This window comes from Ovis aries, chromosome 8 (genome assembly GCF_016772045.2).
Source record: "Ovis aries strain OAR_USU_Benz2616 breed Rambouillet chromosome 8, ARS-UI_Ramb_v3.0, whole genome shotgun sequence".
In the NCBI taxonomy this organism is placed as follows: Eukaryota; Metazoa; Chordata; class Mammalia; order Artiodactyla; family Bovidae; genus Ovis; species Ovis aries.
In genome coordinates this window covers 5,881,684-5,909,547 of record NC_056061.1, presented here as the reverse complement: position 1 = coordinate 5,909,547, position 27,864 = coordinate 5,881,684, and the positions used below count along the sequence as shown (strand labels likewise).

The 27,864-nt window shown below is 36.1% G+C and overlaps 1 protein-coding gene across 5 annotated transcripts in view; it reads left to right on the top strand.

Moving 5' to 3' along the window:
- PHIP (pleckstrin homology domain interacting protein) overlaps window positions 1-27,864 on the top strand; it is a 125,126-nt gene that overhangs the window by 27,043 nt on the left and 70,219 nt on the right. For all 5 annotated transcript variants that reach the window (XM_060419190.1, XM_027972299.3, XM_027972298.3 and 2 more), the window contains exons 7-12: window positions 6,722-6,882; window positions 22,852-23,073; window positions 23,353-23,453; window positions 25,501-25,571; window positions 26,924-27,024; window positions 27,122-27,162. In XM_060419190.1, the coding sequence (XP_060275173.1) occupies window positions 6,722-6,882; window positions 22,852-23,073; window positions 23,353-23,453; window positions 25,501-25,571; window positions 26,924-27,024; window positions 27,122-27,162 (697 nt within the window). The remainder of the gene's footprint in view (window positions 1-6,721; window positions 6,883-22,851; window positions 23,074-23,352; window positions 23,454-25,500; window positions 25,572-26,923; window positions 27,025-27,121; window positions 27,163-27,864) is intronic.

The window sequence follows — 27,864 nt, the reverse complement described above, 5'->3', positions numbered from 1 at the left end:
TTCTGTTCCCAGAAAAGGGTCTAGTTGCACCTCTGAAGTACATATTCTTTGTTCTTTTTGCATCCTCATTTAATTCTTCTGCTGCCACAAACCTTAATTCTCCAGGTTTTGGAATCTACTGCTGCCTCCCTCTCTTTTGCATTCATTATGCCGCCAGCGTGGCTCTGCTCTCACACGTTGGCATAGGTGGTCGACACTGGTCCTGGCCCTCTAGCTCCGATTGGTGAGGGGCGGCGGCTAACCCACATTGCACTAGACGCCGTAGACTGTTTTATGTTTTTCATGAGAGTTGAAACTTCAACAGCAGCAGAAGCCCAACTTCTTTCTGCATTTTTGTTAATTCATAGTAATTTTAATTATTTTTCTCCAATTCATCTTTCTTAACATGACTTATTTTGACCTTGGTTAATTCATTGCAGTTACACTGTGTGCCCTTGTCCATTCTTATTTATTGGCTACACTGTGTGGCTTGTGAGATTCTAATTCCCTGACTAGGTACTGAACCTGGGCCCTCAGCAATGAGCGCACAGAATCCTAACTACTGGACCGCCAGGGAATTCCTCCACTTTTTAAAGTACTTAGCAAACTGATCTTGTAGGGTATTTTGCTAAGTGAAATAAGTCAGACAGAAAGACAGATACGGGATTATGTCACTTACATGTAGAATTAAAAAATTCAACAAACTAGTGAATATAACAAAAAGAAGCAGACTCATAGATATGGAGAACAAACTAGTGATTACCAAGGAGAGGAAAGGGAGGGCCCAGTGTCGGGGTAGGGAATTAAGAGGAATAGGGTTATCAAGTAAGCTATAGGGTATATTAGACAACACAGGGACTATAGCCAGTATTTTATAATAAGTGTAATTGGAATATAGACTTTAAAAACTGTGAATCATTGTTTGTAAACCTGTAACTTACATAATACTGTATAACAAATACGCTTCACCTTTAAAAAACTGGAGCAAAAAGTACCTATTAGAAGCGGGAGGCCTTTTGGAGAGGTGATGATATTTCTGCCTTACTTCTTTATTGTCTGCAGAGATTTTATCATGTGTTTTTCTGTATTCTCAAAAATACAGTCACTAAGGTTATTGCAGATGCTCTTTTCTGGCAGCTACCCATTTTTACTCATGAAACTTGGTTCATGTGATAGAGATTTGTCTACAGATTTCCCATGAACTTGATTCACATGGTACAGATGTGTATAGTGAGGAAAACTGAGGTAAATCTGCTTATGTCTATCTTTTTCTAAAATATCTACATTGGAAACTTGGCCCAGCTGTGGGATGAAAGTACCATGTTCCTGGATAGACAGATGGCAACTGTTTATAGGTAAATGAAATTAAGCTTATATTTCCAACAGATGAAGTTTTAAAAAACTTCTCAGTCTTCAAACTATATAATTATAAATCAGGAGTAAGATATTTTTTAGAGGACATGAATAACCACATTCATACTAAAGTGTCACTAATAAATTTAAAGTTTTGCTGCTGCTGCTGCTGATTTAGTTGCTACCTTATGTGCAACTCTTGCGACTCCATGGACTGTAGCCCACCGGGCTCCTCTGTCCGTAGAATTCCCCAGGCAAGAATACTGGAGTGGGTTGCCATTTCCTTCTCCAGGGGATCTTCCCAACTCAGGAATCTAACCTGGGTCTCCTGCATTGCAGGCAGATTCTTTACCAACAGAGCTATGAACGAAGCCCAAAGTTTTGCTACTAGTATATAAATAAACATGCCTCAGCAGGTTAGTACAGAAATATATATAAGATAATTAAATCACAGTTTTATAGAGAAGGGTTAGTTAGTGGAAAGATTGGAACAAATAGTTGATTATTTAGGGGAGAAAAAATATCTTCAGAGACTCACCTAGTAACATCTACTAAAACTGTGAATATGTTAAGGAGTTAAGTGAGAAATTTAAACCACAAAAATGTAAAAAAAAATTAAGTATTTATTTATTATACTGTTGGCTGGTAGAAGAACCATTCTAAAGCACTATACCAAATTAAAAGAAAAGAAAAATATTGATAAAATTGGCTGTGTAAATGTGTGAAATTATGAGATGTCAAAGAATAGCATAATATGAAAACCAAGTATATTGTGGAAAATGTTTCTGGATGAATAACTTGAGAAGTTGAAGTTGAGAGTACCTTGCTTAAGATCTCCACAGTATCATTTTTAAATACAAGTCCATCAAACGTAAAGCCTAGTTTTTATTTCATTAAGGAATATGGATGGCATAGCTATTAAAATTCTGCTTATGAGGGAAATCTCTGCAAAATTTTGTGTAATTGCTTTAGGTGGTAGAATTATGTAAAGACAGTATTCTTATTTTCTACATTAAGTATGCATTAGTATTATGATTAAAGAAATAAATTAATTCTTAAAAAATACCTTGGTGTGAACTGCAAAGAAATGACTTGTGGGGAAATTTTATTTACCAAGGATGTAGGCACAGAAGTAAGTTAAGACCCTACTGGCTAGATATATCTAGTTATATACAAAATTATACCTGATAATAACTTTAAGAAATTGTGGGTCTTTTGTTTATTTTGTTTAGTAACTAGTTCTAAATTGTGCACAGAGACTTTGTTTCAAAGGCTGTTATGAATGATTTGCTACAAATGACACTTCTCACGTTTTGCTCCTTTTCTTTCTCCATACCTCATACAAATGACTATTTCACTTTACTTGTCCATTCACTCAGCATAGTTGAATAAATATGTTTACCTATCCCTTTGCTTCCAAATTAAGTAAATTTAGCAGGGCAGTTGAAAGGAAGAGTGGTATGGAGATACTTTGAATCTGTAATCTGTCCAATAAAGAAATCCATTTTTGTTTTATTCCTAAACCTTATTGTTTTTTGTTATGTAGTTAATTTATTAAGTCCACGAAATGCATAGCTTTTACTAAGTGCCAGCCACCACTGTCAGCTTTTAGACTAATCAAAGAACAAAACAGACAAAAAAATTGTGCCCGTGTGGAGTTTATTATATTGTAGTAGGGGGAGACAGCAAATAAACAATGAACATAATTAGCAAATAAAAGATGATGATGGAAAAAAGAGCGGATATTAAGCTTCATAGGGGCATCAGGAGTTAGCGGTGGTGGTAGGGGCTGGGTTGTAATTTTCACTAGGCTGATCAAGTTACGCTTCATTGAGAAGGTGACAGACATTTAAGGAAAGAAAAGAAGAAGGAAGCCAGGGAATTAGCCACATGGGGAGAGAGTGTTCTGGCCAGTGGGAATAGCGGGTGCAAAGACCCCAAGTTAGGAGCTTTACCTGATGTGTTGAAAGAATGGGGGTGATTAGAATGGTTGGAATAGATCAAGTAAAGGGGTCAGATAATGGATGCAAGATTGTGCAGAGTCTTGGTAGGCTGATGTATAATCAACTTGGTGTTTATTGTGAATCAGATGAACACTGCAGTTTTGAACACAGGAGTGGTACTATAGGGCAACTGGTTAAGTTGCTTTTAAAATTAAAAAATTTTAACTTAAAAGTAAAATTCACTTTTTACTAGAGGAGGTGGCATTTAAACTGGCCCTGAAGGGTAAAAAAGAATTTGCCAAGTGAAGAAGATAGGAATTTGCTTTGGCAGGCTTAATTTAAGAACATTTCCCATCACCATACTTGGGAACATTAATGTATTTTTAAACAAAAGTCATATATGTTACTTGATATAAGGTTAAAACTATAATAATGTCATATAAAGAACTTATTCCTTTGTGACCTCTTACATCTGCTTAACCATGCTCATTTTAAAAATTGATGTTCTGGTTTAATAAAATTTAAGGAGTTCCTATAATCCAAGAGACATTTCCTTTTTACTCAAAAATCCAATTACTGTTAACAATTTCTTGAGAAAATGAATGATTGGCATTTGCTTTTCTGCCATAAAGCTGTAAATTTAATTGAACCATCTTGTGTTTCTTATTATTAACTAAGATTCACTTATACACTTTTTTATTTAAAAGGCACCGCACTCAGTTGCAGGAAATATGAATAAGGCAGAATTTCTGTCCTTAAGATACGTAAGATCTGGTAGGAGAGACAAGATATTACTCAAATGGTGTAGTGAAAGAAAATGTGAGTTCATTCAGTGGGAATCCCACCACATCTTCTTTGCCTAATTGACCTGGTCAGACCTTCTTCAAATCCAACCTCCTCAGTTGAACTTCAACTACTGAAGCATACCTGTGTTTTTCTCTCTAACCCATTGTGTCAGGTTTGCACCACCAGCTTATTACCTGGGAGCTCTACATGCTGTTTTCCCTGTATGTCATTTCTTTTAGTTCTGTTGTACAAGTTTGTAAATTGGTCGACAGCAAGGATGCTGTTTGGTACCCTTTCCCTGAGGATGCTGACATAGTTTCATTAAAAATACTCAGTAGTTAATTGGCAGCCAAGCATAACATAGGATGTGGAGTACAGTATTTGACTTAATGTTGTTGCTAAAAAGGTTTTCTTGAAGTGTTGACTGTAAGGTAGCTTTTTGAAAGGGATGTTCTTTTTCTCAGTTGACTCTCAAAGTGAAAATAAAGGTTTAATCCCAGTTTAGGTAGAGATTCAGTAAAAACTGTTTAAGAGAGTAGTAACATTTTCTCTTAAGGGAATTAGTTTTTGCTTTATCAACTCTGAAGTATAGTCTTCATTAAAAATCCATCTTAAAAAAATCTGACCTATATAAAAGTGCCTTATCATCATTAAAATAATAGTTTTGGTATCGTAGTTACCTCCAAAGATGATATTTTTGTACCTGAACAGTGATAGAGATTTTAAGAAAATTTGACATTTTGAGTTTGTAAATTTGGAGTGGAGAGAATTAAACTGTATTGGTAACACAGTATGGTCAACATCTGTGCTATATGTCATCACTTCTTTTTCTGTAAAACAGACAATAAGTGAGATGTCATTGATCCTTAGTATTTGGATAAGATCATTTGAGTTCTCATTTGGCAGGACAGTTGATGCCTGTGGTTTTTGTGATCTTGACTCCAAATCAGTTGGAGCTAAAGTGCAGGTGGTTGTCTTTCACCAGGCCATTTCTGTGCAAAAGGCAAAATATCTCAGGGTTTATTAGAAACTTATCCAATCACTGTTACTGTATAACTAGTTTTAGCCTAAATATACTAATTAACAACTTTCAACAGTTTGTCTTAGATAGCACAAGTGTTGAAATAATTTGTATCCTAGAACTTGTCCTCTAAGAGCAGGAGATACACTCTTATCAGAATATAAAATAATTGACGTAGGAAAAGATCATGTAAGCACAATGGAATTATTCCTTAAATTATATTTTATTGCTTTAGAACCTGCAAAGTGTTCTACCTCATCGCCAGTCCCCAATGTTTTCTTTTTTGCTTGTAAATGTAGCGTAAGCCAAACATTTGTTGTTTGTGAGTAAGATAATAAGCACTGAGATTCTTTATGATACACCTGAGAGATTTATATTTCAGAAACTTTTAGGGCATAATCATAGGCTCTAAACCGGAGTTAAATAAACTAAATTTAAATGTGAGAAACTGCAGTGCTTATTATCCAAAGTAGATGGCAGTCACAGTCAGAAAAAAAAAAGCCTGGTATTAAAAGATGATCTACAAGTGAAAATGTGCCTGTAGACCAGTCAGCATGTATTTATTGCGCACCTTCTTTGTTTATAATTCTAATGAATTATTGGTATAGAAAACAAAGAACAGTAGTAAGTTAGATGGAAAGGAACATCTTTGGTCAAATTCAGCCTATCATGCTTTGGAGTAGGAGGTAAATTTTGTTCATGTATTGAAATGGGCATTAAACGGGGGTTAAAATGGGCGAGGTGAAGAAAGAGGGCTTATAGGTTCTAGAAAAGGAATCATTGTACAGGTCTTCAGCAGGATTCCCAGTGTATTTTTTTTTTAATTTATTTATTTTTGGCTGTGCCGGGTCTTCATTACTGCCCTCGGGCTTTCTCCAGTTGCAGAGCGGGGGTTACTCTGTTGTGGTGCGTGGGCTCGTCACTGCTGTGCCTTCTCTGGCCGGGAGCACGGGCTCTAGGCGCGCTGGCTTCAGTAGTTGCAGCGCACGGGCTTAGTTGCCGTGCCGCATGTGGAATCGTCCTAGGCCAGGGATCAAATCTATGTCCCCTCCATTGGCAGGCGGATTCTTAACCACTGGACAACCAGGGAAGCCCCTAATTATTATTATTATCATTTTTTAAATAATGCAACAAGTTATTCCTCTGTCTTCATTTGTTGGAAAGTTTCTAGAAGTGTCATTCAGTGTGTCATATTTGGAGTGTTAAGAATTGCTGTTTGTTAAAAAGAAGAAAGCACCGGATCCAGTTTCAACCGCTTTTATGAGAAAATCTATCTCATAGGAGCCTTTTAAAGAAATAGTGTCATATAAAGTCATTCTGGGTTTTAAAGAGCACTAAACAGAGTAGAGAGTAAAGAAGGCTGAGTTTTAATTCTAGCATCATGCCTTACTTTGTGACTTTAGGCAGGTTATTTAACTAGATTTTCTTGTTTGTAAAGTGAAGATAATAGTGCTTTTGACTTATTTCAGGTAAAATAATGGGCTTTACTATTTTGAAGACTTTTAACTAGGAGTCATATGCATTAGAAAGCATCTTAATTTTTACCGCTATATGAGAAATTGAAATATGTGAATTCTTAAAAGAGGATAATTAAAATTAATTTCTGAATTATACTTATTTCCCCCCCTTTTCTTGGTAGCGGATACTTTGTTTTCAAGGAAGCTGAATGGAAAATACAGACTTGAGCGACTAGTTCCAACTGCAGTGTATCAGCACATGAAAATGCATAAAAGAATTCTTGGACACCTGTCGTCTGTGTACTGTGTAACTTTTGATCGAACTGGCAGACGGATATTTACTGTAAGTTTTTAAAGTATTATGTTAATTCATATATGAGATTACAGAAATGTTGCTTATAATTGAACTTTGAAATAAAACCTTTGTTTTTTCTTTTAATTTGGAAAACTAGAAATTCACATAAAACAGCTTTCTAACAAAAGGTTGCTTAAAATTGGACTTCAAGTTTGGAATGTTTTTGAAAGACATGTTGTAACCCAGTTACAGTTACATTATTGTCCTCATGGATAAGTGTAATCCCCAGCAGTATATCAGACAATGCAGTTGACATTTTGTCAAATGTCATATAATACTTTTAATTCTAAACGTAAGGATATTTTATCCAAAGTGTATTAAGCACATTAGAGTCTGAGAAATGGCCCTTAAAGTGGTGATAGGGAAAAGTCAGAGCATATGTAAGCTTATTACCTTTTATCTTTAGGACCTCATCCTTCAGTATATCTGGCGTTCAAAGAATCTCTTTGGGTTTGTTTGTTACTGTTTTCTTTTAACTTGTTGAGTGGAATAAAGCAGAGCTTTTCAGCTTTTAAGTGAGAAAATTGCTTTTGGAAGTATTTCAATTTCTTTTTAGGTGCCTTAACTATTATATCCACTAAGGGTAATACTGCGCTACAGAGGTTGTACTTATAATTAAATATTACTTACATTAAATACTGGGCTAAAGGTATGCACTTATACACGGGGTTCCTACGGGAAATTGAAGTTAACATGGAAATTCCTATCTCTGTCTTTGAAGAGAGCAGCTGTGAATTTTATACAGTCACAACAATTATAGATTCCTCTTTTAAGTAGATATGCTTGTAAACTGAGATTTATTTATATCTACTTTCTCTCCTTTACCCATACACTCAGTCATCTGTAAAACAGCTAAATGGCAGGATGTGGGAAAGGATTTCCATACTTAATCTTTTTCCTGGTTCTGGAATCCTCTTCAGGCATTTGCAGATTATTTTGTATATATTAGTATTCTCCCTTTCACTTCCTCTTTTATGTCTGCTATTCTTCATGAAGCAGAATAAAAGTGAAATTTTCAAAATTTTCTGATAGGTTATTATCTTCAGAGTGAGGAACAGTTATCCCTATATTTGCTGAAGTCCTTGATATACCTGCAACAGTAACTTGCTCTCAAATGGTAATGGAAAATTATCTTTAGAGTTAAGTTCAACATTATTATTTAAATTTAGCTCTCAAAACATATAGTAAATTTGGCATTTCTAATATTAGAAGGATTCTTTCAATAATAATAATAAATCGAAAGAATGAGAAAGAAACATTACATTGTGTTTATATTTCATTTTGGCATTACTGCTGCTGCTGCTAAGTTACTTCAGTCATGTCCAACTCTGTGCAACCCCAGAGACGGCAGCCCACCAGGCTCCCCCGTCCCTGGGATTCTCCAGGCAAGAACACTGGAGTGGGTTGCCATTGCCTTCTCCAATGCATGAAAGTGAAAAGTGAAAGTGAAGTTGCTCAGTCGTGTCTGACTCTTAGTGACCTCATGGACTCCAGCCTACCAGGCTCCTCTGTCCATGGGATATTCCAGGCAAGAATACTGGAATGGGGTGCCATTGCCTTCTCCCATTTTGGCATTAAGTTATGTCATATACTGAGATTATAAAAAATATCTATAACTTCTTAATTTTTTGATGACTTTGAAAGGAATTCTTTGAGTGTGAGAGGGATGGTAGGCATTTATTTGTCATACTTTATGAAGCATTGTGTGTGTGTTGATTTGAGTTAGGCACATAATCTCTTATACTTTTTTGAGGGAAAAATCCAGTGAGTAATAACGCTGTTGCTATCTTACAGTAGTAGATCAGTAGGCATAGAGCTGGGAGAGCACTCTGAACCTGGGTTTAGTGAACTACTACCCATGAGTCAAATCCAGCCCACTGCCTGGTTTTGTAAATAAAGTTTTATTCAAACACAGATGCGCTCAGTTGTTCACATTGTCTGTGGTTGCTTTTGTACCACACGTGGAGTTGGGTAGTTATGACAGACTGTATTGCCTACAAAGCCTAAGATAATTGTTATCTGGCCTTGTACAGGAAAAAACAAAAACAAAAACTGCAGCCCTTGTTCTAAAAACTTAATTCCTAGTTTTAAGAGCATTTGATTTTGGGGGAACAAGAATGATACGTTAAGAGGAAGCTGTTTTCTGATTGTTTTAATTGAAGATACATAAAGGGAAGAAAGTTATCACTGTACTATTTTATGTGGTCTTATCAAAAATCTAAAAATGTTTATGTTTTGTGTATGTGATATAATTTTCTAATTGTGCCAAACTTACAGTCTCATTTGTAATTTTTTACTGGTGATTTGCAGTGACAAATGCCAAAATGTTACCTTGTGATAAATGCCAAAATATGAGATCATTGTTATTTACAATTTCTTTGTATTTTTATCTTGTTATCACTTCAGGTGGAGTTAGAGAACATATGTATTCACTATTCACATTCTTTTATTCCCCTGGAAACACATTAGCCACTAACTAATACTTTGAAATCCAGTCTTAAAAGCAAATAGGATAAGACTTCAGGATCATAGGTTTTGACTGAACAATGAAAGATGCCTGTGAGGGGGCCGCACACTCTTATTACTTCCTAGAAGAACAATTCAGTAGTGGATGACTCAGTATTTCCTTCTTATGTAGTTGGTATCTTAAGACTTGGTACACTTGTCATTAACTTCTATTGTTAGATATATTTGAAAACTTTTTCCAAGGGACTAATTCCAGCGGACTTTTGAGTGCTTTGGGGAAAGCACAACTAGAGGCGGTATAGTCCTGTGGTTAAGAGCATCAGCTTCAGCATCAGGGAACTCTTGGTTTAGCGCACAGCGTTGCCAGGCACTAGCAGTGCAGTTTGCAAAGGCTGCCTCACACTTTTCATCTACAGCGTTCTCAGCTCTTTAAAAAAGGTAGGGAAATAGATAATACTAGTAAAGTAGATAATAGTACTGCCAATCCCACAGGATTTTTTGTGGGATTACATGAAATGATGTGTGTAATTAGAACAGTATACACAGGAAGAAGCTCCTTTTAATTCTATAGACAGATTTAAATAAATTGTATCCATTTTATTTTCTTACCTAAAATCTTTTTTTGATAAATGCTATACAAGATCGAAACTGAAATCAATGTGATTGATAAGTGAAATTCTGTTAGGAAAATTATCCAGTGTTTTGTACCAGAATATTTTAATAATGGACGTTTCCCAGTAGAATAATGAGAAGAGCCTAGGGAAGGAGACAGTGTAATCGCCAAGTCTGACTGTTCCCTAATTCTCTCTCTTTCTTAGGTTTCTAAATCTGTTTACTTGGTTTCAGAATCATTGTGTCAAATAATATTTACCAAAGAAAAACAGAGTTAGTTAATTCTCTCAGGAGTAAGCCATTCACTCCTAAATGTATGTTGAGGACCACGTAAAAAGATTTTGTTTTTCAAAAACATAAAGGATATCTCTTCAAATTAAGGCAAAAGAGCATAAACTGTTTCCATAAACTCAATAATTTGTAATAAATACTATGAGTTTATTCACTCCTTTAGTGAACTTTGATCTTTTAGGAGGTGTACACTTTTCTAAACACTTAGAATATTGAAATGGCAGCTATAGTTATCAGTGAGAGTTCATAGATGATCAACAACACAGTGTTGATGCGATATGATGAGAAGCTTGATAGAGGCAGCACAACATGTTGAGGTATCATAGGAGAGAGGTACCTAATTCAGGGTGTGGTAGGAGATGGCAAGGGGAACTTCCTTGAGAAATGAGCCAAGCTGGATATTCCACAGTTTAGGGAAAGGCATATACAACCATTGGAAGAATATAACATGCAATTGTGTATTATTTGACATGGCGAAAAATACATATAGACCCCTGTTAAGCAAGAGTTAGAGATGTTGTTGGAGGACAAAGTCAAGATTCTTTTGTGACGTTTGAAGGGGGTTCTTCCCTGAAGTCATGGAACAAAAATGATGGCTTTAGAGAAGTGAGTAGAATTTCTCTTTTTAATGATCTGTTGAGAATTTTGTAGAGGATGAATTAAAGCTAAGTCGATAGCCAGAGGCATTGGTAAAAAGGTTCTAGGAGTGATCCATGTGAGTCATGGTGGGAGTAGGGATGGAATTAATAGGCTAAAAATAGAGCTAGGATTTAAGAGGTTTATTTGCATATGGGGCCGAGTTGAGGCAATAATGTGAAGCGATGTATGTTTTAACTTGTGCAGCTGGTTAGAAAGCCATGCCATTTACTGTGGTAGGGATTTAAGTGGAGAAGTTTGTGAAGATTGGGACGTGTTGAGTTTGAGATCCACACATAGATTGCCAAGTAGAAATGCTCAGCAGGCAGTGGGAGTGCAGGAGAGAGATCTAGGCTAGAAGATTCAAGTTGGGAATCATTGAATATAGAAGTTGATCATTTTACCTCATGTATGTAATGTGAGAAGTCTGAGTCTTCGACTTTAAAGCAAACTAAACAAGAAGAGAGGAGTCAGTAATTAAAACTGAGAAAGAGCTGCCTAAGAGGCCACAGGAGAGAAAAAAAGATGTGGTGTCTTAAAAGCCAGAGGATTTGTATTTTACTAAAGATAGAAACCTAAAGTAAAATTAGAACTGAAAGGCATCTTTTGGATTTGGCAAGGCCATTAGTGACCTTAAGGAAAAAATCTTTGTTTTAAGTTTTAGAGAAAGGAGTGAGATTGCAGTGCACTAAGGAAAGATTGGGAATTGAAAATTTAAAAAGACAGTATAGAGTAGTCTTTCAAAAAGTTTGACAGTAAAACAGGCTGTTTCTGAACGTGGTGCACTACCACTGGACATGCTTAAATTGTATTGTGTAGTCCTCTGTTGTGGTGAATTTGTTGAGGGGTCGGTCTCTATTAAGCTGTCAACTTGCTGACAACAAATCCTTTTTCTCAAACCTTTTTAGATCTATAGTGCCTTCCATTGTATCTGGTGTATACAGTAGGCATATGACAAAAAAAGAAAGATGAATGAATGAGCCAGTCAGTTAGAGATACAGAAGTGAATAATGTCCTTCCTTGTAAGAAACTTCTGTTAAGGAAGATACACATATAAAAATGTCCGTACGATGAATTCTCTCCTCCTACTGTGCTTCATTTACAATAGTCTTTTTCTGTGTTTCAAACTTACAAAGCCCATTTTTGGCTTAAAGACTTCGTACTATCTGTTCCCTTTGCCTGGAATAATCTCTGAAATATTGCTGTGACTTATTCCTTTTTTTAGCAGCTCTGGTCAAACACTGCATATTTAAAAGACTTTTCGCTGTCTACCTTCCCTCCCCATACTGTATCATTGTCACGTTACCTTACTGTGCTTTTCTTATAATATCTATCACTGTCTGAAATTCTTAATTTTTAAAATTAGCTTTAATTGTATTTTCTTATTAAAGAAGTTCAATGAGGACGGGTAGGACCTTGACTGAATTATTTATGATCACTGATTAAAGTAGGCATCCTTGAGTCTATACTGATGTAAATTTGTAAATAATTAAGTGAGAAAAAGGGAAACCGCTTATTTACGGTAGAATGCCAACTGATAGTTACAGAAAGAATGCTGCTTTGGCAACTGTCATAGTGGTGGTTGATTCATTTGTGTGTCATCGATGGACGGTAGATTGGTTGATACTGGTTTGAAGATCTTGGCATAATCTAGCGTATGTTCCCACAAGATACTAATTTAATTGAAAGGGGGAAATTGCAACTTTCCAGGGGGGGAAACATGGGAAACACTTCACACGACAAAGTTACTAACTTCAGTAGTGGTGGGATGGGGGTTGACATTGCATATCCTCTGAAGTGGTACATGGAGGAAAACACAGCATCTAGTCTGTGGGATTCCTACCAAGACAGTATGATCTGACAGAATTTAAAGTTTGTGTTCTTTATAAACTTCTGAGGACATGAAACATAGAGAAAGCCTCAGGAAATCCTCCAGATTGAAGAGATGGAAGTGACAATATAACACATGTTGCTATGTGGGCTACTGCTGCTGCTGCTGCTAAGTTGCATCAGTCGTGTCCGACTCTGTGTGACCCCATAGACGGCAGTCCACCAGGCTCCCACATCCCTGGGATTCTCCAGGCAAGAACACTGGAGTGGGTTGCCATTTGCTTCTCTAGTGCATGAACGTGAAAAGTGAAAGTGAAATCGCTCAGTCGTGTCCGACTCTTAGCGACCCCATGGACTGCAGCCCACCAGGCTCCTCTGTCCATGGGATTTTCCAGGGAAGAGTACTGGAGTGGGGTGCCATTGCCTTCTCCGTGCTATATGGGACCCTAGGCCAGAAAAGAAAAGGGAACAATGTCAGGATAGTTGATAGAATTTGAATGGGCCTGTGGATTGGATGGCATTTTTATCATTATTAATTTCCCCAGTGTATGGAGATGTGTATCCTTGTTGTAGAGGAATGCACACTGGGATATTTAGAAGTGATGGGGCATCAAGTCTGTAGGTGTATTATATGGAGAGAAAGAAAAGAAAGGTGGTGATGGAGCAAATGCAGTGAATTGTTAATAGTTGATGTGTCTGGGTGATGGAAGACATTGGTACTGATCTTGAAACTCCCATAAGTTTGAAATGCAAAATTGCTTTTTCAAAGTACATGGGAGGTAGTGTAAGGATGATACTATATATTCAGTAAGTTTGGTAATAATGGAAAGGAGAGCTAGAATATGGTAATTTATAAGAAGATAAATTTTTGAAAACTAGGTCAGGGTAAGGAACTAGGAGAGCAGATGAAAGAGGGGATAACTGATGTGCAGTGGTCTTTCTGGATGATAGATAAGTGAATAAATAGATTAAGAGCAGTTTATGTGGACTGTTTAGAAAGATAATTAGGTTTACAATGAACAGATTCTGCTTTTCAAAGTGAAGTATTTTACACGATGAAGAGTGTTGGTTGGGGAATGGGACTGAGTTCCTTAGAGATGAATGGTAAAACCTGGTAATAGGGAATTGGGGCCAAAAAGGGGCCAAAAAGGGTTGCTGATTAGCCTTAGCCATCCAAATCAACAGGAGCTGTGAACTTGCAGTGCTGCAGAATTAGTGTGCTTGTCTTCTTTTCCATAATGGTACTTGGCATCTGGGAGCAGGGCAAGAGCAAATGATGATTATGTTGATAAAAGGTTAGTCAGTGATGGTTTAGATAGACAAGGAGTAAGAAAATTCAGCCTGTGTTTAGATGATTGACTCTAACGTTTAGGGTAATTTGTAAGGGAAATGAAATATAGGTCTGATAGATTGGTAAGAAAATCAGTGGCCTCTTCTAGAAAATACATGGAACTAAATTAAAAGTATAAGCAGTTTTTAGCTGCCCAAATAAGTGAATTGTTATTCAGATAAATAAAAGACTACTAAGGGCTTCCTTGGTGGTTCAGATGGTAAAGAATCCACCTGCATTGTGGGAGATCTAGGTTTGATCCCTGGGTTGGGAAGATCCCCTGAAGGAGAGCATGGCAACCCACTCCAGTAGCCTGGTGGGCTACAGTGTGTGGGGTTGCAAAGAGTCGGATACAACTGAGCGACTAAGCACACAAATAAGGCTACTTTTTCCCTTGAAAAGAAAATGACATTATAGTATGCATAACCATATACATGATGTTTTTAACATTTAATTCTGTTTGTTCTGATGACATCAAGAGGTGAAATCTGACTCATAAGCCATGCAATAGCAAGAGAAATTAGAATTCTCTTTGTTGATTCTGCCAAGGACTGCCAAATTCTCCAAGATACTAAAAGTTTAATAATCACCTAATTTCTTTTATCTTCATGCCAGAGCAATCATCGTTGCTTGGTATGTTCAGTTGATGCTTCTCTTTTAGCAGGGAAAAGTTTACAGGTCTGCTTTTTAACTCTAAGGTTGTCTGAGCACAGTTAACCTTCTGTACTGTTGCCCAAGTGTGTGTGGTTTTCTCCTGGCACAAGTCAGCAATTCTTTGTCATTTACTGTTCCATGTTGTAAAGTACTTTTCATCATTGAATAGTTAACATAATTGTTAGAGCTAATTGTCTAGGTTTCAGTTTAAAAAAATGTTTACATATATACTTAAAAATAGTTCAATTAAGCCCTTTAAAACTTGTCTTCCAGAAACTTGAAAGTTGACTTTAGATTCTACTTTAGTTTTTACATAAATATAAATGATTGAAGACCCTGTATCTGAAGTTGTTTCGTAAAGCTTTCCTGTCAGTAGGTAGGACATTTTTTTGTAGATTTTAAGACGAATTTTAATACCCAAGTGCTCAACGAAGTAGAAAGCCATGTCACAGATCTGTGGAATTTTTCTTGACCAGAATACAAAAGCAAATGTATATACATATTGCTTTTGTATATACATATTTAATTCCTGGGCTTTAAATATGGAGAATGTCAGCATTCATTTTTATTTATCTGAAATTTGCCTCTCACACTTTTTATTTTGATGAAACTTTGTAGTTTCCATAAGGGATTCACAAAATAGGGACTTCTTTGGGATAGACTAAGAAGGAAGAGGGGTAGGTGATTACCTGCTGTGTAAGAGATCCGGTTAAATTCTAGAAGGAAAGGTCATTAAAGTATTAAAGAAATAACAGTGATTCCAGAGTAAATGTCTGATTCAGTTTCCTTCCTCTCCCCTAAGCTACAGAGCATGTTGATCGTTTTTAAAGGCACTTGGCTTTATCACTGTGGCTGTGGAAAAAGAAAATTCATAGGGTACTTTAAATTCATAAGTTTAAGTTCCACCCTTTATCAAGTCTTTTTACAAGTGATATCTTCACTGTTGTTTTTTCAGGATAGAGAAAAGTTACTTTTTCAGCCTTCTTGGCATTATCTTTGCACTGACAGGAAATCTTGACATGTAAGAGAAAACAGTGTAAATTTGATATGGCTCATTTTATTTGGGGATTTATGTAAGCTAAAGCTACATGTTCTTTCTGGTATCTTTATACTCAGTAAACAGAATGGCCAACGTGTCATTTATCTATGTTATCATGATAACGCATTATGTTACTATTAACATACTAATGAACACTCTTTCATGGTAATTGTGACAGTTTTACATTATTGAAAAGTGAAACTACTGATCCATTGCTACCTTTTATATTTGCTTGGCATTAACCACTAGCATAATATTATAATTTTATTTAAAAATGAATTCCAAAAAAAGCATCTTCAGTTTTCACCAGCTCGTATATTTCTTAAAACTTGTGGTTAAAGTTAGCCTTTGCTCTGCTTCATTCTGTACTCCAAGGGCAAATTTGCCTGTTACTCCAGGTGTTTCCTGACTTCCTACTTTTCCATTTGTCCTCGATAAAGAAAAGGACATCTTTTTTGTGTGTTGGTTCTAGAACGTCTTGTGGGTCTTCATAGAACCGTTCAACTTCAGTTTCTTCAGCATTACTGGTCGGGTCATAGACTTGAATTAACTGCAATATTGAATGGTTTGCCTTGGAAACGAATAGAGATCATTCTGTCGTTTTTGAATGTTGGTGCTTTTGATATTGTCCCAGGGGTCTCTGAAACTATCCTCAGTTCTTTTCATTCTTTTTACTTGATTCTGCTCTTCAGAAGTTGTTTCCGCCATTTTATCTTCCAGCTCACTGATTCATTCTTCTGTTGCAGATATTCTGCTGTTGATTCCTTGTAGAGTGTTTCTGATTTCAGTAATTGTGTTGTTTGTCTCTGTATGTTTATTCTTTAATTCTTCTAGGTCTTTGTTAATTGGTTCTTGCATTTTCTCCATTATGTTTTCAAGGTTTTTGATCATTTTTACTATCATTATTCTGAATTCTTTTTTAGGTAGTTGCCTATTTCCTCTTCATTTATTTGGACTTCTGTATTTCTAATTTGGTCCTTCATTTGTGTAGTCTTTCTCTGACTTTTCATTATTAATTTTTTAAAACTTACTGTGTTTGAGATTTCCTTTTCCCAGGCTTTAAATTTGAATTGTTTCTTCCTTTTGGTTTCTGCCCTCCCTAAGGTTGGTCCTGTGGTTTGTGTAAGCTTGTAGAGGGTGAGATTTGTGCTGAGTTTTTTTGTTTGTTTGCTTGTGTGTTTGTTTTTCCTGTAATGGGCAAGGCTGAGTGGGGTGGTTATCCTGTCTGCTGATGATTAGGTTTGTATTTTTGTTTGGTTTGTTGTTTAGGCAAATCGTCATGCACAGGGTGCTACTGGTGGTTGAGTGATTCCAGGTGTTGTATTCAGGTGGTTTCCTTTGTGTGAGTTCTCTAATTTAATAGTCCCTAGGGTTAGTTCTCTGGTAGCTGCTGCTGCTAAGTCGCTTCAGTCGTGTCTGACCCTGTGCGACCCCAGAGATGGCAGCCCGCCAGGCTTTGCCATCCCTGGGATTCTCCAGGCACTGGAGTGGGTTGCCATTTCCTTCTCCAATGCATGAAAGTGAAAAGTGAAAGAAGTCGCTCAGTCGTGTCCTACTCTTTGCAACCCCATGGATTGCAGCCCACCCGGCTCCTCCGTCCAAGGCATTTTCCAGGCAAGAGTACTGGAGTGGGCTGCCATTGCCTTCTCCACTCTGGTAGTCTAGGGTCTTGGAATTCAGTACTCCCACTCCCAAAGCTCAGGGCTTGATCTCAAACCAGACTTTAGTCCCAACACCGGCAACTTACCATAAATCTGCTCTGAAATTTTATCCTGTTCACTGAGCCTCTCCTGGCTGAAGGCCAGTGAAACATTCCTGTTGTTTTAGGAGCACAGATGCCTTTGCTGTGGCAGAGCACCTAGGAATGGCATGGGAAGGAGTGTCACGTGGACCAAGACCTGATCTCCGCTGGGGCTTTCACAGCAGGGCCTGGGGCCTGGACTCTGCTGGTTCAGAAGTAGCTCGTTTTAATTCTCTCTGACCTAACGTTACATCTGGTTTCTAGAAAGGGAACAAAAATACTGCATTTGAAAACACCAGCTACGCCCTCCCTTAATCTCGGCCCAATCCTAACTTTTTAAAAAAGAATATAGTTAACTTAGTTTTATTTGTGTTTGGCTATTCCGTCTTCACTGGGTATATTTTGCATCAGGTTCCTATTTTCCATCTTTGTTCTCACATATCAATTTTTTAAAAAATATTTTCATTTATTTGGCTCTGCCAGGTCTTAATTGTAGCATGCAGGATCTTGTACTTGTGGCATGTGAACTCTTAGTTGTGGTCTCTGGGATATAGTTCCCTGCTGCTGCTAAGTCACTTCAGTTGTGTCCAACTCTGTGTGACCCTATAGACGGCAGCCCACCAGGCTCCCCAGTCCCTGGGATTCTCCAGGCAAGAACACTGGAGTGGGTTGCCATTTCCTTCTCCAATGCATGAAAGTGAAAAGTGAAAGTGAAGTCACTCAGTCATGACTGACCCTCAGCAACCATCATGGACTGCAGCCTTTCAGGCTCCTCCGTCCGTGGGATTTTCCAGGCGAGAGTACTGGAGTGGGGTGCCACTGCCTTCTCCGCTAGTTCCCTGACCAGGGATCAAACCTGGGTCTCCTGCATTGGGAGTGCAGAGTCTTGGCCGCTGGCTACCAGGGAAGTCCCTCTCATATATCAATTCTTAAAGGAGCATTTCCTATGCTATAATACTAAATTTAGTACGGTGGTCACCCTTATATGGTATTAGTTTAAAATTAAATATGAGAATTTTCCCATTTGCTAAAGAAGAAAGATATAATGTGTCTATGGTATTCATGTACCAATTTAGACATGTTTAAAGTTTTTTTAATCTTGAAATAAGTATGTAGTGAAGTCATTCAGTCGTGTCCGACTCCTTGCGACCCCATAGACTGTAGCCTACCAGGCTTCTCCGTCCATGGGATTCTCCAGGCAAGAATACTGGAGTGGGTTACCATTTCCTTCTCCAGGGGATCTTCCCGACCCAGGGATCGAACCCAGGTCTCCCGCACTGGAGGCAGACACTTTAACCTCTGAGCCACCAGGGAAGCCCTGAAATAAGTATAGACTCACACAAAGTTGCAAAAATAGTACAGAATCCCATGTACACTTTCATGTACCCTTCCTTCAGCTTTCCCTACTGGTGACATATGACACAGCTGGAGTACAGTATCAAACTAGGAAATAGACACTGGTGCAGCATTGTTAACTAGACTACACATGTGGAATTTTCAACATTTGTACACGTGTGTGTGTGCATGCATAGTTCTATTCAAATTTGTTCCATGTGTAGGCTCATGTAACTGCCATCACAGCCAAGGTGCAGAACAGTTCCATCCCCGCAGAGTACCTCCCTTGTGCTGCCTTTTATATTTGCATGCCTGGCAGCTGCCCGTCTGCTCTGTGTATCTCCAGTGTTATCATGTTGAGAATATTATGTAAATGAAAGCACACAGTATGTAACTTTTAAGAGTGGCTTTTTTCATTAATCATAATACCGTTTAAATACGTTTAAGGTATTGCATGTCTAGTTGGTACCTTTTTTATTGTGGAGTAATATTCCATTGTATGGATGGACCAGAGTTTATTTAATCATTATTATTCCATTCTCTCCATTTTGAACTTAGGTTTATTAGGTTTTGAAGTGCTGATTTTCTATTGTATCTTCTACACCTAAAGAAGCTGATATAATTCAGTGCATTGAAATGAAATTCTAGCATATCAGATTTTACATGTGAGAATTTACATTTCAGAATATTCTCAGCTGTGGATAGTAGTCTTTTTAGTATGATTTGGGTTGGCTTTACGTATCTTTGAATCACAGAATGGACGGTATTTTCAATTATGACCCGCTATTCTAAAATCTCTACTTTCTATCATAGATTCATCACTTTCCATCTGCTTTTTTACTTATGTACTCATAAACCTATCCTATACTTGTGGGATGATATCAGTTTTTTAACATAAGGTTCTTTGTCCAACCATTATTATTATAATATTTTAAATAATTTTAATTTCCATTATTACTAATAGAAATCATACTCCTTATAGAAGTTTTCAGTGAACAAAGAGAAGAAAATTGAAAAATCACCTGAAACCCTGCCGCACAGGAATATTTTAATATTAAATATGGGGATTCCCTGGTGGCTCAGACGGTAAAGCATCTGCCTGCAATGCTGGAGACCCAGGTTCGATCCCTGGGTCAGGAAGATCCCCTGGAGAAGAAAATGCCAATCCACTCCAGTACTCTTGCCTGGGAAATTCCATGGACAGAGCCTGGTGGGCTACAGTCCATGGGATCGCAAAGAGTCGGACACGACTGAGTGACTTTACTCTCTTTTATGTCTTGTCTGCTTAAAATTCTTCATTAACTTCCCTTGCCAGGTTAAATTCAAACTCCTTAAGAGGCATTTAAAACTCTACCCTCTATGCCCTTCCTCAGATAAAACCTTTGCAGCTTAATTTTTGTTTTTAATTTCCCACTTATACTTCATACTCCCAGCTTTTTCCACTACCATGCCAAATCCTCAGTCCTAGCAGCAGTATCTATGTATTACTGAAAATAAGTGAATACTTCTTTTTCCCCTGGGCATTAGAACTTTGTTTAAAAACCTTGTCAGTTCAGGTTTTTTTCTGAAATCATGTTGTCTAATTTTAGGTGGAAGTTCACTGTTGCTTCCAGGATTTTTCCCTTATTGTTTATAAGATTCTACCACATTTTAAAACTTCTCTCACTTTTTTTGGTTCCTCCTTTTGTTTCCCGCTTCTCCACTTTTGGGAGATAATCCTCAGTTGTTTGTCTTGGTGCTGAGGTTGGACTCCTCTAATTTCTCTGCTGCTTGCTTTACAATTGCCATGTCCACCGTAGCTCTTCCTCCTCCATGAGGCCTAGGAGCCCATGTGTCCTTCCTACCAAGGCCAACGCCTGTGCCTGTGTTTTCCAACTCTTTCTTTTCTTTCACCATTTAAGTGACATTACTTTTGCCTTCATGTCTGTAACTCTTAACGTTTTGATTGAAAGAGTGTAATGTTCTATTCTTTGGTTTATAGACTTTACTAACTTTTGATGTAGGCTTCTGTAAAGAATGATCATCTGTTCAAGTTCTGCTTTACAGTTTGGTCTTTTTATAAGGAATAGTTTTATCAGTTTTTTAATTCATCCTTTCACATGCAACTTAAACATATTTATGTAAGAATATTTTCCTGGTAAATTTGATTTTTCTTCTTGTCTACACTCCTTTTCAAGCAATTATCTATGTGTACTTGTGTTTCTGATGGGCTTCCCTTGTGGCTCAGTTGGTAAAGAGTCCACCTGCAGCGTGGAAGAACTGGGTTCAATCTCTGTGTTTCTGATAGTCATTTTAAAAGAACTTAGTTGAATTTGTCAGGTCATATTTAGTTTCATATTCGCATAAAAATAAATGATCACAAATAATGATTCATGAGATAGAAATTGCCTGAGGATGCTTTTGGATTTTGTTCAAAATTCTGCCAGAAGTTCTGGGGATCCGGGTGAGGGTTGGGGACAGTGTACTACTTTATATCATAGAGGAGGACAGTGAAGAGAGATTTCCCTGAAAGTAACATGAAAACTTTCTCTCCTGTAATTTAATGGAAGAAAAGAAAGGTTAATTGGGATAATACACACTAAAGCAAATTGTGTACAGTTTTGGGGGGGTGATATTGTGGGGGATTTTTTTTTTTTTGTATGTGTCAAAGCAGAATTATAAAATAAGGTTAGTGAACTTAATACATTCATAATATACTGGGACTTTCTATTCAATTTTATTTGGTGAAAAGTCACTGGAAACTGACTTTTAGATAACAGGTTGCCCCCTGTCCTTTTCATAAAAGCTGGCATTTTGGTCAAAAAGATGTGTGCGTTTTTTTGTTTGTTTTCTGTTTGTTAACATGGAAGATAGAATATAAAGCAGACTTACTCAGATACATAAGAAATAATGAGCTGACATGATTTTTATTCTTCATGTACATTCTGCATGTGTTGGTATACTTAAAATTTTGTTTTTGTTGTGAATGTAGGTCAGAGCCGAATAGTGCCTTAGTTTTTAGAAGCAGATACTTCTCTGTGTCCTTGCTGTTGTAGATCCTCTTAAGTACTTTCTAATGTCAGATAAAATAATGTGTGTGAATTTTTTAACAAATTAGATTGGAATATTTGTAAAGAGTTCTTACCTACAGCCTTTGAAATGTTCTAATAAATTTTGAATCTGAGGAATGGATCTATGAGGTTAATGGTAATATATTGTACTCTTTGTATATTTAAAACTTTTTAATAGTAAAAACTAGAGGGGAAATAGGGAGAGGTTGGTAAAAGTAAACTTTGAACTATAAGATGAGTAAGAAAAATTAAAGAAGGAAAAAAAAGTCTAGAAGTTCTTACTGCTGCTTTGGCTAAGTGAAAGTGAAATGTTTATTTGTAAATATAGATATTCGTAGGAAACTATTCTTTACGTTTCTCCTTGAGCTTATGCTTCTGCAAAGGGTAAACAGGTAGTATATATATTTTTAATGATATCATGCAGCTAAAATTAACTTTTTTCTAATAACTGATGTTGAGTGACTTTGTATGTAATGTATTTAGCATTTAGCACTGAAGATCAATGGTGGGAAACTCATATGTTACAGATTTTGGCTCTGTAGGAGGAAAAAGCATCAATAAGCTTCCTTTCATTTTTATAGTAACGTAGCTAGGATTAGTCACTATTGCATGTTACATTTGTTTTGCAGTTATAGTTTTGTTATATTAGAAGTTCAGATTCTTTGACAAGATTCCATACAGAGGCTGCCTTGGGTAGTGGGTAAGGGCTATAGGTAAAGGTTAGTTATTGCTAACATCCTACTTTTCCTGTTAGATTGTGGGCGCATACAAGTATTCTTTATAAGTGAATAATTTATAAAATAAAGCACCTTGTGTAGAGGAAAGTTTCTAACACAAGTATATAATACATTTTAGTACTTAAAGTTACGAATATTGGGAAGTGGGTATAACAGATAGGATTAAAAAGAATCTGTGTTAAGTATTTGAACTAAAATATATAGTTAGTTCAATAAATATCCATTTTTATTTTAAGGGTTCTGATGACTGTCTTGTGAAAATCTGGGCAACAGATGATGGGAGATTATTAGCTACTTTGAGAGGGCATGCTGCTGAAATATCAGACATGGCTGTCAACTATGAGAATACCATGATAGCAGCTGGCAGTTGTGATAAAATGATCCGAGTCTGGTGTCTTCGTACGTGTGCACCTTTGGCAGTTCTTCAGGGCCACAGTGCATCTATAACGTCACTACAGGTAATCATTTTAATCCCTGAAAAATCCTCTGTGGTTACATTTTAAAATAAATTTTAAGAAGTCACCTTTATAATCCATTCTACAAAGTCAACTAAAATAAATAAAGGAATATTTTCTCTTTTCTGTATAAATACATGGACTTTAAATATGAAGATAACCATGACATTTGTCAAATTGGAGTGTTTAAACATTATTGTTATTTGCTATTTGTATGGTTAAAATAGGTTTATTATTTGGACTATGTTACTCTTCTTATAAACTTGCTTCTTTCTTTTTCAGTTCTCACCATTGTGCAGTGGCTCAAAGAGATATCTATCTTCTACGGGGGCAGATGGCACTATTTGTTTTTGGCTCTGGGATGCTGGAACCCTTAAAATAAAGTCAGTTGCTCTTTTATTTTTTAGGATAAATATGTTTAACTTAATGGTTGAAATTACAAAGTATAAAGTAATCAACAGTAGGAATAATTTTATTTTTCTCCTTGAGTAACGTTAATTTTGGCTCTTCACTGACCTCTCACTTTTATCCTTTCCTTTTTGTTTTCATGCTTTAAAGACAGTTATATGTTAACATGTTTATTTTTTTTTCTCTTACCGTTTTCCCTAGCTCTCGCCTTTTCAGAATACTCCTGTTTTATTACTACTACTTTCTGTATGCTGCAGTAACTCCTTTTGGTATTTAGAACATAATCTTCAGAGTTCCTAGTTCTTTAGAAGAATTGCAGTTATTTCTGTTACTGTATCTATAGAATAGATTTTATTGTGGATCTAGGGAAATTTAGGAAAATGGAATCATTAAATTTTCACTAAACTACACCAAGGTAGATAGATGCACCCTTCCCTCTGCCCCGTAATAGCATTTTGCATTTATGCTTTTACCTATAATGATATTTTGGTTTATCGAAATAAGTTGTCTGGATGATATTATGTTTGGGTTCAGGACACTGAGGCAAAGAAAGGTTAAATGACTTTCTCACAGTTAAAACGATATTTAAAAATGGCAAGGCCAGGACTGTAACATTTCCTTGCCCTCTGGTTTTGTGCTATTTCGTGCTGCCTCTCAAGTGGATCTAGTGGGATAAGTGCTCTATTTACCCCGTGGACCAATCTGTGAATGGAGAGGTGATGTTCACCTCCATCTTACAGATGAGGAGACTCAGGTACAGAAGTGTTGACTTGCCTAATAAGGTCACGCTGATAAGTGGCAGAACTGGAAACTGAGCTCGGAGGGCTCCTAGGCCTTAGCTTAAAATATTTCCTCAAATGTACATTTAAAAATAAATTATGTGTACCTGCTTATCTGTTTTTTCCCTTTAAGAATACTAGCATTTGTTTCAAATGGCAGTCTATATAATTGCTTACATATTCTGGTTATGGGTTCTAACTAACTGCTTGTTTGGCATGTGCCAAAAATTAATAAAAGTGTACCACAGTCTGTAAGATATTAATGAAAGCAGTTCTTTTATTGCCTATATGATAAATTTAGATAAATTTACTTAGAGGTAAATTCAGATAAATTTACTTAGAGGTAACTTTTTTCTCTAAATAAATGTTTAGGTTTCAAGAATGTTTTAGTAATTTTCTCTAAGCTGTATCAGTTATGCTTAGCTATATCAGAGCTAATGAATATTAATAAAACTTGTTAAAATGTCGGTTAACAGAATATTCTGTACATTTTTCCCCTAAATGATCACAAGACTGAAACCATTCTGTGTTCAGTAGCTTGCATAGTGAAAGTTATGCAGTGCACTCTGATTGAAGGCTCTAATTATTTTTTATATTTTTCTCTCCTAATATTCTGAGAAAAACTAGGTTGAAATATATGTTAAGGGCTTTAAATGTAATCACTGTATTGGAATATTACATATATATTGTATATGTATTGGAACTGGTATGGGTAAAATCCATAATTTAATTTTTCTTCAGTCTGGTTGATTGTAACAGTAAGCATGTAATGTTAGTACTATTAATATAAACATATAATCTGTAATATAATTATGTAATTAATGGAAACATAGTTAAGTGTGACCTATTTTCTATAGATCACTATTTTAAATGAGCAATATAGTTGCTTACATATTTGTGACTTATTTCATTATATATTTGTGCATTGCTGTTCTGCTGTATGAAACTGAGAACCTGTTAAATTTGATTAGAAGTGAGTGTAACAACTATGTGTCAGGTCGGACAGTGACTTTGTTTCATGTATAGATTGTTACATAATGAGGAACTCCTCTAAAAATCTATATGTAAAGTTTCCACATGATCCTGCTGATCATGACACACAATGATTTTGAACTTGCTTTTAGAAAGGGCACCATCTGTTGCTTCTTATTTTGTCCTTCTGTAATTATTTTTTGAGGCAGCTGAATTCCGGTGGTGTTGATCTCTTTGGGATATTTTTGATTAGTTATTTTTTGTATTACAGTCCAAGACCTGCAAAATTTACAGAGCGCCCTCGACCTGGAGTTCAAATGATCTGTTCATCTTTTAGTGCTGGTAAGATTTGTTTTCTTCCTGACTCTCCACTTAAAAGTTGTATATTTGAAGGCTTCTAGTGGAACACATAAAATTTTGGAATATACCTACTGTTGTAATGGAAATCATATTCTCTTGCATGTACCGGGGGTGGTCATAAATTAGTTTATCAGTATTTGAACTTTGCTTGAGTTTAGCTTACATACTCATTTGGTTGAGTGTTTTACTAATTAAGTTTTTCTTTAAGAAGACAATAAATCTTTTGTAGGAGGAAATAGTTTCAAATTTTACTGTTAAAGAATAAGTCTTCGAATAATTATCTCATTGAAAAGTATTTTAAATCTTTTGTATTTTCAGTGATTTTGGAAGTACTTATGGCTGAGTAAAATAGGTTGATAGACATTCGTACATCTTTATTACTTATTTTGCTCCAGATTGTTCTTATTTGCTCTTTAAAAAACAGCTTTATAGCAGTGATGAAATTCCAGTTACAGTTTGAGTTTATGTAGCAGCATTTTGAATGGATACCAGAGTCTTGATAAACAAATTGTGATCTGGAGATTTTAAGTGAATTGATGAGAAAATGAAACATGAATTAATGTTCCTAATACTAGTTCTTTCCACAGTTTACCTTTTCTTTTCATAATTGTGGTTAGCAGTAGTACCAGAGACAAGTGATGGCAAACTGGTGACATGAGTCTTATTTTTGCTGTACCAGTATCTAAACAGCTTTAATTTCTAGCTTCTCGATTTCCACTGCTACTGCCATGCAGACGGTTTTACTTCTAGTATTAATATAAATATAGGCTCTGCATGTGCTTCAGGGCACTCTAGATGCAATTTTATATAGCATTGTTTTCAGCACTGTGGGAGGGTGTTGATTCTGAGAGAGTGTAAAACTGCATGTACAAATAGCTGTAGTGCCGTAGAATGTATGTGCTCCATGAGAGTCGTAGTGAGAGTTCAGAGGAGAGGAGGCTTACTGGATTGCAAGCCTGGAAGGCCCATAGTGAAGGAGTTGGGGCCTAAATACTTGCTAGGATTTTAGCAGATGGGAAATAAGGCAGGAGAGGGATTTTAGCAGAATTAAGACATATTTTCTGATAATATTAACATGATTATGTAATTATTAGTGAAATCATTTGTAGAAGACAGCTTCTTTAAATATTGAAAAATTCTAGTCAGAGCTTATGTTAGCAGACTCTTAATTTCAGGTTAGATGTATTATGTTCATTAGGATAAATGTGAATAGTTGTAGAATGAAACATTAGTCTTTCAGTATATAGTATGATAATGTTGCTTACATTTCTTATTTAATTTTCAGAGAGTTTGAGCTTGTATTTTACTCATAAATGTTTGATGTTATTCCTCAGGTGGAATGTTTCTGGCCACAGGAAGCACAGATCACATTATTAGGGTTTATTTTTTTGGATCAGGTCAGCCAGAGAAAATATCAGAATTGGAGTTTCATACTGTAAGTATTGTTGAAAAGACTTAGATGAGTATGATGTAAATGAGTCTTAACAGTTTATATTTAGGATCCTCTTTTCTGTTCATTTGTTTGTATATAGGACAAAGTTGACAGTATCCAGTTTTCCAACACTAGTAACAGGTAAAATAATTATTTTTGTTTGTCAAATTGAATTCTAGTTTTCAAATATGAAATAAAGACAGTCCTATGGTCAGGTTTTAATTAGCTTTGTATATTAATTAGCCACCTAGAATAAAGATCTTGACCAGTTATGATGAAAAGTCAATTTTCATCACATTCTTGTTAATGTGTATTTATGTTTTATCTATAATAATTTATTTGGCCACTTTTTTTTTCAATAATAGGGACTTTCATCCACCCTACATATTTTCTATACATATCAAAGTGTAAGGAAACTTTTAGTAAAGATTGGGAATACATTATAATGTAATATTTGAAGCAGAAGTGTTTATTGATAATAAACTTAGATGATATTGTATATGTTTTTTCATATTCTTGTTTTAACTTTAAAAATGATATTTACATCTTGAGTAAAATGTTGAGAGGAAAATCAGTGTTTTTCTCTTGGAAAGTATCAATTCTCTTTCTAAGGTAGTAAATAGTGGCCTTGAATCACTTGAAGTTTAGGCGACCTAGCCACATACATTAGAATGTGTGTATGTATATAACATTTTAAAAGCCTCTGGTGTTTCAGAAATTCTTTGCTTTGCAGAAAATATCAGTTAGAATAATCTGTTATATTAGAAGACTGTGTAAGGAAAAGTGAAAGGTTTTTTTTCAGTGTTTTTAAAAACATAACTCTATTGGAAAGTGCATTTTGGT